The sequence below is a fragment of the Centroberyx gerrardi genome, chromosome 2 (genome assembly GCF_048128805.1).
Source record: "Centroberyx gerrardi isolate f3 chromosome 2, fCenGer3.hap1.cur.20231027, whole genome shotgun sequence".
Classification (NCBI taxonomy): Eukaryota; Metazoa; Chordata; class Actinopteri; order Beryciformes; family Berycidae; genus Centroberyx; species Centroberyx gerrardi.
The window spans coordinates 23,040,622-23,055,312 of NC_135998.1; the positions used below are offsets into that span (position 1 = coordinate 23,040,622).

The window sequence follows — 14,691 nt, forward strand, 5'->3', positions numbered from 1 at the left end:
GTTTTACCAGTCCGTGGTTGCCAGCGTCCTTTTCTATGCTGTGGTGTGCTGGGGAGGCAACTTTAAGAAGAGAGACGCGATGCGGTTGGACAAGCTGGTCAGGCGAGGAGCTGAACTCTCTGGTGACGGTGGCAGAGAGAAGGACCCTGTGCAAACTGCTGTCTATCATGGACAATGACAGTCACTCACTACACACCACCATAATGAAGCAGAGGAGTATGTTCAGTGGCAGGTTGCTGTCACAGAGCTGCGTAACGGACAGACTTGGGATATCATGGGCCTGATGCGATGCTCTGCTCTATGTCTCTGCTCTGTGCTTTTGCTTTATTTCACTGTTTTTTAGCCCTGCTTACTATGCACTTTAAGTCACTTTATTTACTGTCATTGCACAATCATTTTTTGCATTGTGGAATTATTTATTTATCTACTGCATGAACAATCTCCACATGTACAGGACCTTGTAGTTTAAAGTATAAGCTACTGGCTGCCTAAATTTCCTCCGGGATTAATAAAAGTATCTATCTATCTATCTATCTATCTATCTATCTGATTATTTGGATGTGGGGAGGGTTAATAGTTTGTCAGCTGCACTGTACACAGACCTTATTAACATAATGTGCGTTTTTGCAGGGGTTCCCAACCCTTTTCATGTCAAGGACCCCACATTGATACACGTAAGGCTATGGAACCCCATCTGATAAGATGTTACACTATAAAATCTGAGATGATTTTTGTTGTTAGATATAACTTTATACAGATTTACATAACTGTCTTTACCGAAAGCGAGGAGGCAACATTAGAGAGGTGAAACTTATGAACAAAATGGTCATCTTCATCCTCAATTAAGCTGTACTTTATGTTTTCTTTTTTTCTTTTTTCTTTTTTTTCATGTTTGGGAACCGCAGGGTTATAGGTGTAGGCTACATTAGGTGTAGGCTATGTTTGTGGCAACAGCGTATCCTTGCATGTGCTTTTAAGCCTAGTCTGTAGACAATCCCTCTCTCCTAATTTCAACAAACGGCCGGGTTGTCACGCCCGGCGGGGCAGGCATGCTGTAAATACCATGCCCCGAGGAAACAAGCGGCTGCTGCTCGGTATTCACCACATCAGACGCACCGAAGCGTGCCAGGGTGTTTCACTTGTAATTCAGGGATACACACGGATATTTAATTGCTGCAATGGTAAAAATTCCATCTCGTTTTTTTTTCAAGCTGTCATCATTTGGGTGAGTGGGTGGGGGCGTCACCGAGGGTACAAAACTCTCGCCACGGACTCACTTTCATCGCCGCGGCGCACAGGCACGAACCTCAGTCGGACCTACGTCTTTGATTTGATTACACTTCGCATTGGGTGATAAAACGAAGACAAAAAAAACAACAACACAATGATGATAAGAAATGAAGTTTTCTCATGTTTTGTTTTCTACGGCGTGCTTCTTGTGGTCAAGATGTACGTCATAGCGATACTAACGGGACAAGTGAGGCTGCGTAAAAAGGTGAGTGGCTTCTATCCAAAATACGAACTGGGACAGCAGTGATACACGGCTCATAAATGTGTACCATAATGTCAGCAAACTTCACCGAGGAAAAGCATGACTGTTTTCGTTTGTCTTTAAGGCTTTTGCCAACCCCGAGGACTCACTGAGACACGGGGGTCTGGAGTTCAACAGAGAGGATCCAGACGTGGAGCGCTGCCGAAGGTGAGAGAGAGTGGAGAGAGTCTGATTTCACTTTTTGACGCACTTAAATCCCGTGTAGCCTGCAGCTGTAAATATTACTACATAGGCCACAATTATGAAAAGATATTCAGGAGAAGTTCTTTTTTGACAACTATAGCATCACACATTTTATGCAACATGTATTGAATAACGGGTATCACCTGCTCTAAAGGTTAAACATAGAGATTTCAGTCATTGAGTGTTTTATGATTTGTAAATTGGATGATACTAGACTGAAAGGTTCTGTATCTTGAGAATATTTTTTTTTTTTCTAGAAGATTCTGCGGTTTCTGTGGCTTGGCACTGCACAGTTTGCTCTATGCAAAATAATGATAATAATAATAATAATAGTAGGCTAATAAATAAATATCACGCTGTACAGAACCACTAATGTGCTTCAGTAGCCTAATATTTCATGCAACTTTTCATCCTACTTTTCCAAACTGCTCCTTTTGCCTATAAGCAAAAGTTTAAGTACACACTTCAGTTAGATAAGGCCATACTTGTTTTCTGTCATGGATGTTCACCTAGTGTTGGCAGCCTATAGGAGGCACGGCTCACTGTTTTGTTTTAACTTGTCAGGAAATGATCTGTGATACTGAGGAAAGCAGATGTTTTTCTACCAGTCAAAACTTTCCGATCCCCCCCCCCCCCCCCCCCCCGTCAGTACCCTCTAACTAGGACCATTCCTGAATTTATAGCAGGAAACAATTGTGTATTTGCAGGCAGTTACATATGTTCTCAACATCCTTTTCTTTATCTGGTGTTAATTAGTGTAACCAACATAATGCTCCAAATATGAGTGTAATAACAAATTCCTTCTTGAACCAGACTTTTTTTTTATGTGTCGTTTCTGCATGAATCTGATTTGTTTTCAGGGCAGGTTTCCTAGAATAATATTATTGAGAGGTTTTCTTTGTGTGCGGAGAGGAAGCAGGGGGACTCTGTCGGTAGTTCATGAATTTCACAGGCTTTGGCCCGGTGTTCAGGTCTGCCAAAAAAAAAAGTGAAGTACTGGGATTTGCATTCAGTTCAGTGAGCAGTGAGCACGGAAGTCTGACGTTGCATGATACGTCTTACAAAATAGCCTAATTCAAATTAAATTGAATGAATAATATAATGTCATACTACTCTGGAATTGCAGAACGCACAGTGTTGGCTAACACCCCCACCACACATGTTCAGCATTTCAGAGAATATTGAGTGAGTCACTGGAATACTTAGGGAATATGACAGAATACATCCCTAAAGAATGCTTTTTGGAAGTAATTTGGGAATTGTTTCATGATTTCACACAGCCAGGAAAGTGAGTCACGCCCCATAAGCGCCAGTACTGTGATCAAATAAAAACAGATGTGTGTGTGTGTGTGTGTATGTGTGTGCATACATGTTTATGTGTGTGCATGCATGCACATGTCTAAGTATGTGCCTATTGTGTACTGACTTATATTTCCTCTCCTAGAGCTCACCGTAACGACCTGGAGAACATCCTGCCCTTCCTGTTCCTGGGTGCCGTCTACTCCCTGACCGGGCCTTCGCTGGCTGTGGCCCGGCTTCACTTCGTGGTCTTCTTCATAGCTCGGGTGGTGCACACCGTAGCCTACCTGCTGGCGCTGCGGGCACCCACCCGCTCTCTGGCCTACACCGTCGGACAGGTGCCGTGCGTTTCCATGGCGCTGCAGGTTCTGTTTTCAGTCTCCACTTACGCCTAACACCCCTAAATCAGGGACTGGACTTGTGTGGCGTTCTGGCTTATTAGATGGTAGTTATAAGTCGTGAGCTGTATCAGTGGAGGGAGGTGGAGGAAAGGAGGAGTACCTCTAAGAAGATCTGCAGTGAGAGTGCAATATGGTGTGTGCTTACATCAATGCTGGGCTGTGTGAAATGCTGTTAGTGTTGTATTTTTATCATGTTATAAGTTAAAATAAGTTAAAGTTAAAATGTGAGAATGTCTCCCTGTCTGTCTGGGGAAGTTATCTGAAGTGAAGATTTGTGTTATTTACTGAACACGTGTATTTAAATGAAGGTTGTTGTTGTTTGAAGGTTGTTGTTTGTTTTGTCTTCCGTACTGGTCTTGATGAAACGACCTGATGGGATCAGGAATGAATGATGGACAAACTTAGACATTAGTTTAAACCACCATAGCATATTTCCCAGTACTGTATTGAGCACTCAGCCTGGTGTTTACACAGCACAGACCACCGTGTGGATGAACGACCACACAGAGACGTCACAGTTATCCTGCCATGTCCCGGGGAGGTTTATCTGTTTCCTATGTGTATATTTCATCTATTGTGTCAGCACTTGTTTTGCCTACTACATTCAACAGAAGCATAATGGATACAGGTGTGATGACTTATGATATGTTGAGTGCTGTGTGCTGAGTTAATGCTGTCGCTGTTGCAGTGAAACAATTTTTCCAAGTTCATTTGGATTCCTGAGTTTGGACCAAGAAAAACAACCAAGAGAGAAAGATTGTAAAATACAGAATTGTGAAAGAGGTGGAACCTAACCAACGCTGAAGTTTTGTGTTCTGTCATGTGGTTTTATGTTTGATAATCTATTGGGTGGCGATTTTAAGTATTATCGTAAATTATTTCATTGAATGTATAAGGTGATGTTTTGTTTTTTTTTTGTTTTTGCTCCACCGTCTTTTTGCATGAGCCTTGATTGTGTAGTTCTTTTAAATTGTGACTTGCTCATTGTGGAGCCGTCTCTTGTCCTGATGAAGACCTTATGGTTGAAACACTTTGGCTCTGAGCCACGACAAATAAAGGCTTTTTAAATTTCAAGCTTTTAGTCTCTTCCCTCCTTACTGGATTTAGAGTGCACTGGACATTGTGTTTACAGCTCAAGACTTTACTTTTTTTTATATATCTCAGTTTTCTATATGTATAAGGTGATGATTTTGACTCCAGTCCAGATCATTTTTATTAGACATTAAGTCAACTTATGTAATGAGTCAGCCCAATCGTACTTGCATGTGATTCAATTCATTTATTCATTAATTTAGTTGTCTTTTAGTATAGAGATCCCACTGTTGACTTGGCCCGGTCAGAGACACAGTGTGTTCCGATAGTAAAGGGAGAGGGCCCCACTGTATGTTTGTGTTTGTGTTTGTGTGTCAGTGAGTGTGTGTGTGTGTGTGTGTGTGTGTGTGTGTATGTGAGATGATCCAGGAGCTCACGGCAAAGCTCCAGCATTCCTCAGCCTATTATGTAAGACCTTGGGCTGCACTGAGTCCACTGAAATGTCCCGAGGCGCTGGGGGCTGGGAGGCCGAACAAAGGTATAGAAACATAGTCCAGGCAGACAGACAGGACAGTGCTCAGTCATGCAGACAGGTGGCTCACACACACACACACACACACTGTCTGCATGTCAACCAGTTTATTGATGTTAACTGGAGTGTTGATCCATAGTTTAACATCATCTATCTGGAAGAGCAACGTTTCAGCATCTTCAAGTTTGTCCGACATAAAAATGAGTTTGTATTTAACACATCTTCTCACACTCTCCCAAGTCCTTTCTCATTAAATGAAACACGTTTTTGTCTTTCACGTGGCTGCCAGCCGTAATAACAATAATTTTCCAAGCTGAAAACGATTACCATTCCCAGTGATTTTCCTACCAACGATGACTAAACTTTAAACTGTAGAGAAGAATGTTTCATAATTATGGAATGTTTTGTGTCTACGGCAAAACATCCACTTCTTTCTCAATGAAAGAAACATGACCGCATAACAGACTCTTTGGTGCATGGGAGGCGTTTATTGATGTAAGGGCTAATCCTCTGCTCTGAATGAAAGAGCATTCAAAAATACAGTAGGATCTGGGCAAATATAATGCTAATGACATATGGTACTTTGGGTGTGTAAATATCCTGTCGATGCGTCAGAGGTGTGGCCTGGTCTGGACCTGCCTAGCTTCGGGGCATTGTGTAGTGGTAGAGAGGCCCGTGTCCTCCTTCCTCCTCCTCGCCTCCCCTTCCCCTGCCGCTCTGTCCTTCAGTCATCATGGGATCAGCTCACTGCTTGAACGAGCTGCTGGGCTGAAATCACAGACCGCAACGCAGCAAAACAAGTTGAATAACAGACATTGTGCACACAAAGATTTGTATTTTATGGGAAGGTTATTACTTTCTGTGTGTTTGCTTTTACATGCCGAGTCAGGTGATAAATTCAGCCTCTATCAAGAAGTTCAGATTGTTGTCTTGGCCCCCCCCTTTTAATACTGGGTTCATGCATAATCAGATCCATCTGAAATGTGTCTTTTACCCCCATCTTGTGGCCACAGTCGTCATTAATCAACAGTCACTGTTTCACTTGAAAGTGTTAGCAAGACACCTCCACAGAACTGAGACGGTAAATTGTATGTGGCTTTCTGCATAGTTAGTGCCTTGACTTTCCAAAGTCATCTCCCAATCTTAGCTTTGCCAGTCATGAATAAAGAGTCACGAATGAAGAGTCAAATGAAAAAAAATGGAAATTTAATTGCTTTTGAAGTTTTTTTGCATAATTACACTAAGTACTACTGCAGACAGTCCCAGAGGAAGACTGACTGCCAGCACGCTGACACAGTTTGACTTGGCAACAGTAAAACTTCCAGTGTAAGTGTGCATGCTCACGCATGCATGTGTACGCATAAAAGTGTGCACGTGTGTGTGTGTGCGTGTGTGTGTGTGTGTGTGTGTGTATTCCTTTGGAGGTGTGCGAGATTAAGACTCTCAAAGGAAAGAGGTCAAAGATCAGAAAATCTACCCAAGTAACTGTCAGTTCACAAGTGGCAGGAGCCTGCACATATCTCTCTCTCTCTCTCTCTCTCACACACACACACACACACACACACACACTGATCAACCATCTAACAACATTGCAATACCCTCTGTGACGGTTATCCATCACAACGTCCCTCTCATATTTGGTATAAAAACAGCTGTTTACACGGGGGGGGGGGGGGGGGGGGGGGTTCGACACCAGGTGCGTCCCAACAAGAGGGTTTGGATATCTTGGCCTCTTAACATTCCTCCAGGTTTTCTTTGAGGTTTTTCCTTGTATGCATTGAGGGTCTGAGGCTAAGATAGACTATGTAGAATAGGCAGGCTGTTATGTCTCGCTATAATCTTGTTCCTCCTGATATTTGTCCTATATCATTCTGTTTTATGATTGATTGTTGATCAGTTAGATCTAGTTAGGCTCATTCTCTGTACAGTCCTTTGTGATAAAGGCCTATCGATCTCTTGGTCATCCTTTGGATTATTAAGACAGCTTTCAACCTCTCCTAGTGTGTTCATATATTTCTAATGTCTAATTAGTGTGAGATCTGATATGATTAGGAAACAATTAACAAGCCAATCGATTCAAATTTCATAAATATTTATTACATATCAATGAACAGAATTGACTACTTTCACAGCAGTGGTCTACAGCACTTGTTTAAAATAACTGCTCAAATAATAATAATATTAATAATAATAATAATAATAATAATAATAATAATATAGTTCAGTTTCATTTGAGGCCACATTTGATACACAAACATTTACAAGTAGTACTTGGCATTAAAAACGATGGCGATACAATATTTTAAGACACTTGGTGTTTTTTTGTTATTTTTCTTTCATTTTGATATCACAGAGGTTCAGCAACAGTCTAAACAGTAAATATTGATTCAGATACAAAAAAAACAAAACAAAACAAAAAAAACACTGTGGAAATGCCAAGGGGAGGTAGAAACAAAGAGGACTTGACAGGAATAAAGGAGAGAGAAATGGGAATAATGACATTAGTGAGAGAAGCAGTATTACAAACTGTGACTGCCAGGCATCCCCCAATCACCCACACTCATTAGGAGTAATAAATAGCAAGTAGAACGTCTTTGTAAAAATACCCCCACCCCATTCTTCTTCCCTTTTTTTTAAACTTTTCTGTGTTGCGAAATAGTGTCGAAGGGGTTCACACCGAGACGAGCAAATACAGAGGAGAACAGACGATAGGCATGTGGGAGAGGAGGCACAGCAAGAGAAGCTCATGCAAGATCTGAGGGCAGCAGTGTTGTGAAACCGCCACACGGAGGCGCTCTCACACCCAAACTAACACGGTCAGAACCGCCGCTCTGCTCTTCCTGTCCTGCCATGCTGGGCTGCAGCCTGACATCCCTCATCTGGTCCTGCCTTTACTGTCTAGTGTTCATCAACATATCACTCTGATATGTTTTTATCACTCAGATAACTGTCTGACACACATGGCCGATTTAACTCCCTCAGTGCCAGATGTAATGAAAGACTAGTATCAAACATCTGGTAAAGAGATTACAACACTTTGTCACCTGACTGCCACGCTCCTCCTGGCCATTCCTGTCTACATTTAAGACCAAACCTGCCCGGACCGTTGCCATCTGTGCCTCTAAGCCAGTGGTTCTCATTCCTGGCCCTCGGGACCCAGAGTCCTGCTGGCTTTCTGTCCTAACAGGTATTTGACTGCAGTTAATTGCATTTACCTGGCAGCCCAGGTGCACATCAGTCCCACATTAGAGGGCTAGAATGAAAACCAGCAGGACTCGGGGTCCTGAGGATGAGGATTAGGATCCACTGCTTAGGCTGGCAAAATCAGTGTCATTTTTAAATCACCTCTTAAAATACATCTCTATACAGACAGACGTTTGTATAATTTGTATTTACCTATTTTAATCTCATTGTACTTCCCTGATGTACTCTTCCCTGTTTTTAAATTCAAGTTTGGTATTTCTATTCATCTTACTTTTTTTGTTTTATTGTTGGTTAACACTTTATAACATTGTTTTGAAAGTGCTAGATAAATAAAGTAAGCCATTAATATTATTATAATTATTCTTACTACTTTTTGGCCCTACTGAACTCCCACTGAGGTAGAGGGGCCCAAACATGAGACTGGAAAACCTTCACAACCTTCCTTCCTCCAAACAGCACAGCTGACTCATTTGAAGGATGCTTCTACTCAAAGTACCGTACAGTGAGATGAACTCATTCATTTTTAGTGTGTCTGGTCCTACTGAGGCGTCATACCAGGGTTATTATAATTTCGAATTTTCCATTTTCATTTTCATTTTATATCGTTTTTCTATTACAACTCTAGTTTTGTTTTTGTTAGTTTTCAGTGTGGGTTTGGTAGTTTTAGTTTTTATTTATTTACAAGTAGTTACTAGTTTTAATTTTGTTTTTCTTTAGTTTCAGTATCTAGTTTTTGTATTTTTTGGTAGGGGTGGTATTTTTTAAAGGTATAATGATAGAAGTTCATAGCAGGTATTGTGTAGTACAAACAATAAATCAAAAACTCTTTCAAATTTATTTACAAGAATTTTTAACACATCCTAACTTAAAAGTTGGGAACACAAAATTCTTCGCCAAAAAAATGTCTTATCTTTTTCGCCCTGCACATAAACAAAAAGACGAAAACTAAAAACCATTTCACGTATATATTTATTTTCTTTTAGTTTTACAAGTAGACAAGATAGTTTTAGTTCAGTTTTAGTTTTTTTCCACAAAATTTCGTTTTTTATTTTTATTTCAGTGATTTTGAACTCCAATGTTTTCCGTCTTAGTTTTAGTTTACGAGAACCTTGCATGGTGCTCTAGAGCTGCAGAGAACCACTTTGTGCCTCCTGCCGTCACACGTGACAGTCTGGTGACACACTTCTTCAACCAGCTCAGGTTGTGGTCTGCAGTGTGTGTGTGATGCGTGATGATGCAGACCCCGTGGTTTCCAAAGATGCTTTATCGGCGCAAAAGACACAATACTCGTAGCAAAGGCAAGTCATGCAGATTTAAGGTACGCTCATTCTTATGGGCAAGATGTTTAGTGCATGTGGCTTTAAGAGAAGTGCCTCCATTGTGTGGATTGATGCTAACTGAATGTAGTTCTGGGTCACCATGGTAGGTTAATATCTAGTGTGGACTACAATCATGGCTGCTACTGTCAGACACCAGCATATGGTGGCTGTTAAGAGGTGTAGTTCAGTGGAGGATGCTGGGAAATGGCACTTGTGGGAGACGTTGCCTCCAGCCCTGTCTACCTGTATACCGTGAATAAGGAGAATAACAAGGACTAATATGTGGAGAGAGCATAAAACATCATACTTTTACTAAATATGGGAATAAAATGTGTTTTTATAATATATCTATAAATATGCATTACAGGCATGACAGGCATACACGCCCTGCCACTGTGTATGCATCTTAATGTATAAACAGATGTACACATACATATGCATATCATACAACATTTGAAAGTGGATTGGAAATAATCACATAATATACAACACATTAAGCTGTAGCGACTTCAAGAGGGTGTGGTGAACACAGGGGTTTTTTGTCGTGCCTTGGTGCGTAGATTTACATTCAGTTTTTGGTTTTGGGATGAAACCACAAACGTTATCTCCAGGGTGTAGTAGAACTCCGAATAAACCACGCCATCCTACACAACCTCACCGCCTCTTTGGGTTATTCGCTGCAGGGCAACATCGACACCCAACATACAGTGGCTGAGGGACTGCTTACGAAACAAACACACACACACACACACACACACACACACACGTCTTCACACTCCCGCTGCACCCACCATGTCCGATGAATGGGGGGGGGGGGGGGGGGGACCCAGAACACAGATATATAAACAAAAAGAAAAAAAAAAAAAAAAATACAAAACAAAAACAAAAGAATTCAACAAACAACAACTTAAGAAAGCAAACCAAACCAAAATAATGACAAGGACAGAACGGGAGAGGGCGGGCAGAGAAGTGCACGGTGGGATTGTCTTCACTTTAGGTCCAGGACGTCCTCTTCGAAGGACGTGGAGAGGGCGAAGGCGCTGGCCAGCGGCGGGCTCTCCGCTCGCAGCACCGCCTTCTCCGGCTCGGCTTCTGAACCGGACGAACAGTGCCGCTGGACGTCCAAGTCTGTCTCAGCGGACTCGGAGGCTAACCTGTTGTGGACAGAAAGACACTCAAATAATTTTGATGTGGCTATTGAATGTTGGATGATGGATGATGTTGCCGCTGACGACGGTGGTGATGATGACTATGATCCGCTTGCCGTCTCTTACCTGTCACTGTTCGTTGATGTCAGCGCTCGCGCCTTGGGCTCCTCCTCCGTGTTCCTCTTGCTCATCTTCCTCTGTTTGACCGTCCCGCTGTCCGACTTCCCGCTTGGTTCCTCTGTCAAGCCTGGACAGTGAACGGCCAGTATCAGCTCTCAGCAGACACAACATAGGTATAGACAGCTGGCCACAACTTTGACTTGTTTTTTTAGAGGACAGTTTCTTTGGTATGAGGTAACAGAGAACGATCATGGGTTAACACGGTCATCGAGACAAGACAGGTCCCACTTTATTTGGACAGTCCAGTGCTGACACTCAACTTACTATCAAGAGACTAAAATGTGTCACTGAGTTTCAGCTGATACTCACAATTGTGTGAAACGTAGTCTACAGATATTCAGTTTCTGAGAGAAGACACTGTTAAGATATGGGGTGAGAATAAAAATCCCCCAAATCCATCGTCTCCTCCCCTCACTTCTTTCACTCCGATCGCACTAATATCTTTCGTTCAATCCAAATGGATCACTTGTATTCAGTCGTTGAATCCAAAAAACTGAATTAGGATTGGGGATAAGGCTAAAGTCAGGGTTACCATAGTCTAAAGAGATGCAGCAAATAGTCATGTGACCCGCTGTTGAGCATCTACTTTTTTGTCACCTGAGAGCGACTTGAGTATCAACACTGGATGACACACTGTTCAATGTCTGTTGTTCAGTTGGTTTACCAAGCAGCTCCTTCCGGGTGCGGCTGGCTATCTCTTTGATCTCCATGCGGGACAGAGAGAGAGAGTGTGTGGCAGAGATGAGGGGCGCGGGGGTCACCATGGCAGGGGCCGGGGTCGTCAGCACCTTGTTGACCAGCGGGGACTTGAGCGGTCTTTCGATGCTGCGGCCCACCAGGTTACTCAGTGGGATTTTGAAGATGTGCTTACATGCTGATTCGCCTGGGAGTAAGAACACAGAGGAAGAGAAGGACGGAAAAAGGAGAGAGTAGGTGGTAAAGATAGGGGGGGGGTAAAAAAAGGGAAGAGGCAGACGACAAAAAGAGAGGTAAAGACGTGAAACAAGAGACAGAAAGAGAGCAAAGATGGGAAAGGAATGAGGGATAAAGACGCAGATATCAGATGGAGAGGAAGGTGTAGCACTTGTGTGAAACACCTGGCTCAAGTGATGAAGAGTGCAGTTAGACTTGCCAGGCCAGACTGTTGTGCCAGCAGACTGCATATAAACCCACACTCTGACGCAGACACACTCATAATGTTAGCTCAAGAGTCTGGAGGTGGATGGGCTCCTACAATACAATCAAACCTCCATATTCAAATGAAGACACTCTAAACTGATTGATGGTCCTATTTAATGAAACAACGCGATCTTATAATGAATTCGTCATCGCTAGTATTTCGGTCGAATGTCATATGACTGTTCAGTTACAGCCGTTTATGGCAGACCATCTATTATTCATCATAGACTATAAATATTTAAAGCTTTGTTTGGGGCAAATTAAATGGATGCTTGGACTTTTTGAAACGGCACCATTTGCCTGCAAAAAACTGCAGTGTGCCAACCTGCAGTGCCCAATTGTGCCATCAGGGGGCAGCATTGTAATTCAACAGCTATCCTGCTCCATTGAGGCAGGTTGGAATAGTCACATGGATGTGACTGAATCAATGTGGAGGCTAGACTGCACAAAAAGGACCGTCTATCTAAAATGTCAGCGGGTCGGAGGTGAGTGAGGCGGCACAGAGAAAAATGGAGGGTCACTGCTGATGTTTGACAGGTACACTGCGTTGCGGTTGTTACTGTCCCTCTCTCCTGCACCGGGGCTGTCAAACAGTAATGGCAATAAACCAAATGTGGGGAGAAAAAAAAGCATGCAATCATCTGGAATATATAATCAGAGAGATCATTATATTCCACATGCGGTTCTGGACCAGGGGAAGTGTCATACTGCATCTCACTGGCAGAGGTTATTGACAACAATGAAAACATAAATGAGTGAGAGTGTCAAGAGTGTATTGAGTGTTTTGAGCACTAATTGATATTCTGTGAGATTGAATTGGTCGGAGCTGGGAGCCGATTGGGTGTGCTGTGTGTGTGTGTGTGTGTGTGCCAGTGGAGGCAGGCAGCGGCTAGCAGCCACATCAGTATCTTGTTCACATTACTGATGCGATTACATCAAATGAAACCCTCCCCAAGGAGCAGATACGGCAGGCATACAGGCGGTGAGAGGATGGGATTTTTGTCAGCGCACCCTTCCACCCCTCTCCTTCTTTCCATCTCTCCCTCCCTCTGTCGTCCACCCCCCGGATTGTGGCACCTCTGTTTGGACTACCACTTTGGATCGAAGAGAGGGCTGACAAAAGTCTCCATGGCGACAGTGCAATCTGTAAATCATGCTGCGGCAGACGTGTCTTCTCCTTCCCCTCTTTCTTTCACTTTCCCCCTCCTTCACTTTCAACCTCTTGCGCACACACACACACACACACACACACACACACACACACACGCCCCCTTTTCTCTTTCGCTCATGCATACCTTCTCGGCATCTCGTTCTCCCCCCTCTAATTCTAATTCCCTCCTTCTCAATCGACGCATCTACCCCCTTTCGTTCTTTACTCTGCGTATCGTCTCTTTCCTTCACTCTCTCCTCACGCTGCTTTAGTGAGTGAGACAGAAGGGGGATGGGGAAGACATAATGTTCACTTAACATTCAACCAACGTTCAAGTCAACATGCCGCCGTGGAACAGAAAGGGTGATACACTCTGGGAGCACGTGCATGTTAGTGGGGCAGCATATGAGCATATTCATGAGTTGAGGAGGAGTTGTGGGAGACTCCTGCAGTACCTTCGGCGTCCTTAGACATGTACAGGGAAAGCTTGGTACCATAGGGGATCCGTATAGAATCTGAACCAGGGACGAAGAAGAGGATTATACAAAACGAATACACACTGTATGTGCATGCAGGCAAACACACACAAACACACACACACACGCATATATACACACACACAAACAGACTACAGTTTCTCCCTTAGGTCATGGACTCCCCGTGAAACAGGATCATGTGGGTCAAAGCTCAAATACAGGTACAAAAACAGATTAACAGGAATGAGAGAAAAAGAGAATCCAATCCAAAGAAATGATTACCCCAACCGGCCTAAAAGCATAAAGCCCATCCTCAGCTAATTGCAGCAGCGACAGCCAAAACTTCCACCCTGTTAGCCTTAATGGAACCTGTAAATATCAGCTCCCCTCAGGAAAAGAGGAAAAGACAGGCTTGATGGCGCAGCGGGAGCTAACACACACACACAGTGACTAATAGGAGGATATTTTATTAAGAGGACTTCATGTTTTCCTCCTGCCTCCTTCACTGCAGCCATTAGAACTACACAGATGTGTCTGATGATGGCTGATAGAAGCCAGACTCTAATGAACACACTGAGGAGCTGCCACCACCTTCATCCATCAGTCTGTCGGCTCACACTGAATGACAAACTTGTATGTCATTAACAACTGCCCCTCCACCCCCGACTCAACGCTGTCCACACAGCGGTATCAATCTAGAAGGGGAGGAGGGTCCATCTCACTCCAGTTGGTCAGATATACAATGAAGGGTGAAGGAGGGGGTGAGAGTGGGCTAGAAGGCTGAGGGGAGGGGCTCGTATTGATCCTCAATCACACTTGAAAGCAGCCCCCTGCCTCGGAGGACACTTATTGTGTCCCGTGACGGGGGGGGTGGAGGGGCAGGATGGGGGATGGTACGTGGGTGACTTCATTTCACCTTTTAGTCACTTGCGTCCTGTGAGACTTGAAGGTTCGGTAACATGAGACCATGTCGGTGTGTGGTTACAGATCGGGAAGTAGCAGTCGTGGAAGTCTGGTGAAATAACTCCCCCAGATA

The 14,691-nt window shown here is 43.4% G+C and overlaps 3 protein-coding genes across 5 annotated transcripts in view; 2 read left to right on the top strand and 1 right to left on the bottom strand.

Annotated features, from left to right (window-relative positions):
- The window catches only part of st6galnac6 (ST6 (alpha-N-acetyl-neuraminyl-2,3-beta-galactosyl-1,3)-N-acetylgalactosaminide alpha-2,6-sialyltransferase 6), a 216,061-nt gene that overhangs the window by 62,075 nt on the left and 139,295 nt on the right, over nt 1–14,691 (top strand). The window lies entirely within an intron of this gene.
- Nucleotides 1,261–4,509, top strand: ptges (prostaglandin E synthase). Its single transcript, XM_071911980.2, has 3 exons — nt 1,261–1,495; nt 1,617–1,699; nt 3,180–4,509. Exons 1-3 carry the CDS (start codon nt 1,385–1,387, stop codon nt 3,427–3,429), a joined length of 444 nt encoding a protein of 147 aa, XP_071768081.1. The 5' UTR covers nt 1,261–1,384; the 3' UTR covers nt 3,430–4,509.
- The window catches only part of garnl3 (GTPase activating Rap/RanGAP domain like 3), a 58,413-nt gene continuing 52,877 nt past the window's right edge, over nt 9,156–14,691 (bottom strand). For all 3 annotated transcript variants that reach the window (XM_071911978.2, XM_071911976.2, XM_071911977.2), the window contains exons 28-31: nt 13,635–13,694; nt 11,515–11,733; nt 10,797–10,917; nt 9,156–10,676 (exon numbers count right to left, since the gene is read on the bottom strand). In XM_071911978.2, the coding sequence (XP_071768079.2) occupies nt 10,511–10,676; nt 10,797–10,917; nt 11,515–11,733; nt 13,635–13,694 (566 nt within the window). In that variant the 3' untranslated portion in view covers nt 9,156–10,510. The remainder of the gene's footprint in view (nt 10,677–10,796; nt 10,918–11,514; nt 11,734–13,634; nt 13,695–14,691) is intronic.